We start from the raw sequence: 5,282 nt of genomic DNA on the forward strand, positions 1-5,282 counted from the left end.
GTTTTTTTTTGTTTTTTCGGCTGAGCAATGTTTTGAGGAAAAATGGTTACGGTGTAGGAGAATGATTGAGTGTTTTGGCAGCTGACTGGCATGTTTGACTTTTAACCAAGAGTGATTGGACTGCATAAATGATTTGATTTATACATATTCAGAAAGTTTACGGGCATTATATTAAATGTGGTTGAGGAACTTTAATGTGATGTTACATTTGAAAACTTTTTTTAAAAGAATTTAGTGGCATGTGTGGAGCACTTTGTACCAAAGGTAAAAAGCACAATGCTGGAAACATATTAGTAATATTGCTCAGCCCCTAATATAAACAGAAGCATTAACACATCTGGTTACAGACAGATTTCTTGGCAAAAGTAAATCTACTATATAGATACAAATCTCGTAATTGGATGATTATGATTGATATATTTCATACATACAGTGACAATTTTCTGGATTTCTTGATAAATAACCAGATGGGTCTGTTTTCTGGTTTGATCCAGTGATTTCCGGATACCTACCAGATCAGGTACAGTACCATACTTATCGCACATTTCATTCAACAGTTGATTTCAACAGCCTTCCACATATTCATGCCCGCCATGTATATCTCAATCATACATTACCATAATTATAGCAAGTAATACGAGCCAGAAAACAAAAACTATAAAAAAGCCTTGTTTTATGCTTTTAACGATACACACACACACACACACACACACACACACACACACACACACACACACACACACACACACACCACACACACACACACAACACAACACACACACACACAGAGAACAGGATCATCGTTAAACTGTAACTCCTTAACCAAAACAATGACAGCAGTTTGATCCAACAGATATTGATACTGTTGAGACGATGACACCAAAAAGCCTAAACCGTCCCCTAAAACAATTTGCGGCACTTCATTCAATTGAACATTGCTGGTACTTGCTTAGCGGCTTTAGATGGCTCTTTTAGGCATTAACATGAACTCTTACCGTTTGGCGGCACTTGTGGTGGTTGGTGGTGTAGTAGTAGTAGGTAGTAGTTGTTGGGAGTTTGTTGAACCTGCCAGAAAACATGAAGTTATCAGCGGTGTGTCAAGATTCCACATAGATAAACTTATCACTTGAATAAACTTATTGATCTATACATAAACTTAAACTAGTTTCTAGAACTATGACTCACAGACTCTGAAGGTACTTCAAACCTTCTCATATGTAAAGGCAATATTATATAATTTTGTGAAAGTTATTTGTTAAAAAGTCGGAGGACGGTGTTAGAAGACTTCAGATAAAATTTCATGGATTAAATCCATTTTCAGCTTTGGTGATTTCATAAACTTCATAAATTCAACAGCATTTTCAATATTAGGACCTTCACACTGAACCATCGCAGCTGAAACTACATGGGAGGGGGAAAAATAAAAACACTACTGATACATTGTTGGAGACCAGGCGTAAATTATTTCCTTTATTGAACATGTGACTGATTTTTCTCCATCGGTGTATAACCTTTTTGCAACTGTACTGTACAGCTTCTCCATTAGTTATAGACGCTTTGTTTGGACTAAAGGAGCCATTCTCAACTGTAGGTGTAGTAAGTCACCACTGCAAAATAAAAATTACATTAGTATGAAAATAGTTTTTATTAAGACTAAGTAAGACGTTTGACTTGAATTACGTTATTGATTTATACATAGGTTCTAGAAACTAGTTAAAGTCTATGACTCACAGACTCTGAAGGCTACTTCAAACCTTCTTCATATGTAAAGGCAATATTTATATAATTTTGTGAAAGTTATTTCTTAAAAACAGAGGACGTGTGTTAGAAGACTTCACATTAAAAATTCAGTATAAATCCATTTTCAGCTTGGGTGATTTCATAACTTCATAAATTCAATCAGCATTTTCAATATTAGGACCTTCACACTGAACCATTGCGGGCAAAGAACATTTAAAGTCTGTTGTCCAAAATAAGCTTTTCTTTTATCAGTCGCAGCTGAAACTACATTGGGAGGAAAAAATAAAAACACTTACTGATACATGTTGGAGGACCAGGCGTAAATATTCCTTTATCTGAACATGTGACTGATTTTTCTCCATCGAGTGTATAACCTTTTTGGCAACTGTACTGTACAGCTTCTCCATAGTTATAGGACGCTTTGTTTGGACTAAAGGAGCCATTCTCAACTGTAGGTGGTAGTTTACAAGTCACCACTGCAAAATAAAAATGATATTCGTATGAAAATAGAGTTTTTATTAAGACTAAGTAAGACGTTTCAAAAATCACAGAATAGTTTACTAGCTGGCTGGCTGTGATCAATTGCTGTTATTGGTCATTTGTTCATTGTTTTGTCATTTTATGGATTTATCCTGAATTTTTTATTTATATACTGTAGTGATTTCAAAATATAAATTATTAGTTATTAGTCATTTGAGCAAGAGCAAAAAATTGTGGAACTGTTTTTGGTACTTCCTGAATTTTAAAACATTAACCCTTTTTAATCAACTAGCAAAAGAAGAGAAACAATGAAAATATGATCTAAAAATTAACCACAGTAAATCTAATCTTATGTTATTAAGATAATGACAGGTTCACTTACATTTACAGACCAAAATCAAGTAGTACTTTTCATTTGACTTACGTTTACAACTAAGTGGAGGCAACCACTGACTGTTCATCTCACACCTCTGGGTATTCACTCCTGTCATCGTATATCCAGTTTTGCACTTGAATGTCACTGCAGCCAAGTGTCCATAAATGCGTTGTGAACCTTCTGTCAAGTCAGCATTTTCTACTATGGGATCACTGCAGCGAACCACTGCATACAAAAGAAAATGAGTACAAGAAATCAATACAATTGTGCAGGATAACCTTTTCCAGAGTATGTGAGTGCATCAGTGACAGCCGAGATTAAATTGAGAAACTGTTTGGAAAAGATTGGGGGAAAAAATGTAAAACTCTTACTGATACACGAGGGAGGAGCAGGCTCAAACGTTCTACTAACTGAACATACGGTTGAACTTGATCCATTGCGTGTGAAACCTGCTGCACAAGTGTACTGTACGACGTCTCTGTAGGAATAGGTTTCTCTGACTGGCTTGAAGATGCCATTTGCCACCGCAGGGGGCGTATCACAAATCACCACTGCAAAATAAAAATCACATCTATTAGAACGGAAACAGTTGTTTTTTTTATTTTTATTTTTATATTCATTTATCTGCCATGAATTAAACACACAATGATTACCAACCTTCACATGTAGGCCGCCTGCCAGCCCACCCTTGGTCTCCACAATATATTGTATCTCTACCAACCATATCAAAACTAATTAGAGAATTAAAAAAAAAAAGTTAGACTTTGGACAGGAAACATAATGGGTGCTGATATTTTTAAATAGTTTAAATACACTACACACAGTTATATATTAAAAATAAGTTCATTTAACATGAACCATCAGTGTTATCAGTTTATTACTAACCCCTCGTTACAAGTGAACACAGCTTTATCACCAAAGTCCGTCCCTTCGGGGTAATGAACATTTCCATTTTCCACTTCTTCAACGGAACCACAGTTCCTTCCTGAAATAAGAAAAATGAAATAAATAAAATGCATAATTTAATTTAATAAAATTCTGGATATCATTATGCACAAATGACAACAGACTGGTCACAAGATATTACCAGTCACTAATCTAAGAGTGTTGTGTTGTATATGTTGAAAGATAAGTAATTTACTAGAAGGCTCTAAATCAGAGGATGGAGAATAGAAATTGGCAATATTCACTCTCGCACTGCAGCCTGACAGGAGTCCAAACGCCTCCTTGACAAGTAATGATTGCAGACCCTCCTGCAGATATGTAGCCAACTTCACAGGCAAAAGTAACCTGGGTCCCATCTGGGAACGTTTCTAAAAGAATGTCTTTGTCCTTCAAAACCATGTTTGGTCCTCCAATAGGTCTGGCACAGTCTTGAGCTACATTGAAAATAAAGAAAGAGAACGGTGAACACTGAAAGTAAGGACAGGTTAACGCAAGACCGAACACCAGCTTGTGTGTAATAAAACATATGTGGCAAGCTTATCGGCACTGCCGCTCACCTTGAGCAGTAATGGCGAGGCCGAGACAGCACAGTAGGAAGCAAGTGACGCCCATGGCGGCAAGTCAAGTCAGCGTCTCTGGCAAAGATAAACAAAGAAGTGAGCAACAGAATAAGAGCATTTCCTTGGTTAAGATGCTTGATACTAGCGTTGACTCCTTTGAAGCAGGCCCTCTCCACGGAACACATTAGCTAGCTGTTAAATTACAGACATGTAACATCGAATTATTACTATAGTTTAGGTTAAAATACCCAATATCAGTAATAACAATAAATATTTAGTCTAAAATCTATGTTTCCTGGTCATGGCTAAATGCGCTCAGCCTTGATCTTTGTCTCGTAATGGAAAAAAAAAAAACATCACACCAAACTCTATTCAAAATCTAAATATTAGAGAACTATCGTGACACTGCGTACGTATCTATTCTTACCTAACGTTAATTTACAACTTGGCTGTAGCGACAGCTTCGACTGGCAAATTCGGCATATATTTAAATAAGATAAAGACCAAGATGCCAATACAGAAGTCGAATATCAGATCTCAAAACTAGGAGGTCACTCGCGTTGCTTCCTAATTTGCATTTTCCTCAATCTAACGATAAAACACTGCGGGCGTCACCGCATTAGTGAAACTAACGGCCTTTAACCCTAAATCTAACTTTAACTTAAATACAACATATGCCGAAATGTCCGGTAGGTCCTCATGGTGGGGGAAATGCGTTAGACTGTGTTCAACTGTGTGTCTACATTTGCTCATGTCAAATATATTACTAAATTCGTGAAATCGCAAAAGATCCATGGCTGCGTTAGCTGGCTATCAGTTAGCTCACGTCAACGTCCCGACAAAGTCACGTTAGTGAGTTATCGCCGTTCTGTTTGTGGTTAGTTTTGATAGCGCAGTTTGTTAAAGCAAAGAATCCATCTCTGACTTACCCAGTAAATGTGAAGAAAGTGAGTAATCCCTATGTCTTCCGCTACCTCCACAACGGATAAATAAAGCACGTTCTTGACGGCGGCGGTGTGTGTGGGAACAGGCGTGGCTCTATAAACAGTGACGCATTTCCTAAACCTTAAAGGCACCAGGTTTACAAATGAGTATACAACTACTTATTAACCCACAAATACAAACGAACCCAAATTTATATATTATAAATTTATATATTGACCCCCCCCCCACACACACAC

General features: G+C 36.9%; 1 protein-coding gene across 1 annotated transcript in view; it reads right to left on the minus strand.

Moving 5' to 3' along the window:
* The window catches only part of rca2.2 (regulator of complement activation group 2 gene 2), a gene marked incomplete in the record, with an annotated part of 8,786 nt that extends 3,638 nt beyond the window's left edge, over window positions 1-5,148 (minus strand). The window contains 8 exon segments of the mRNA XM_035656091.1: window positions 2,037-2,216; window positions 2,645-2,821; window positions 2,968-3,147; window positions 3,254-3,327; window positions 3,482-3,581; window positions 3,787-3,975; window positions 4,099-4,176; window positions 5,031-5,148. Coding sequence (XP_035511984.1) covers window positions 2,037-2,216; window positions 2,645-2,821; window positions 2,968-3,147; window positions 3,254-3,327; window positions 3,482-3,581; window positions 3,787-3,975; window positions 4,099-4,153 — 955 coding nt within the window.
* Between the last annotated feature and the right edge of the window lie 134 nt (window positions 5,149-5,282).

Source organism: Morone saxatilis, unplaced genomic scaffold, assembly GCF_004916995.1.
Source record: "Morone saxatilis isolate NCDOM2014 unplaced genomic scaffold, NCSU_SB_2.0 Contig15, whole genome shotgun sequence".
Lineage (NCBI taxonomy): Eukaryota > Metazoa > Chordata > Actinopteri > Moronidae > Morone > Morone saxatilis.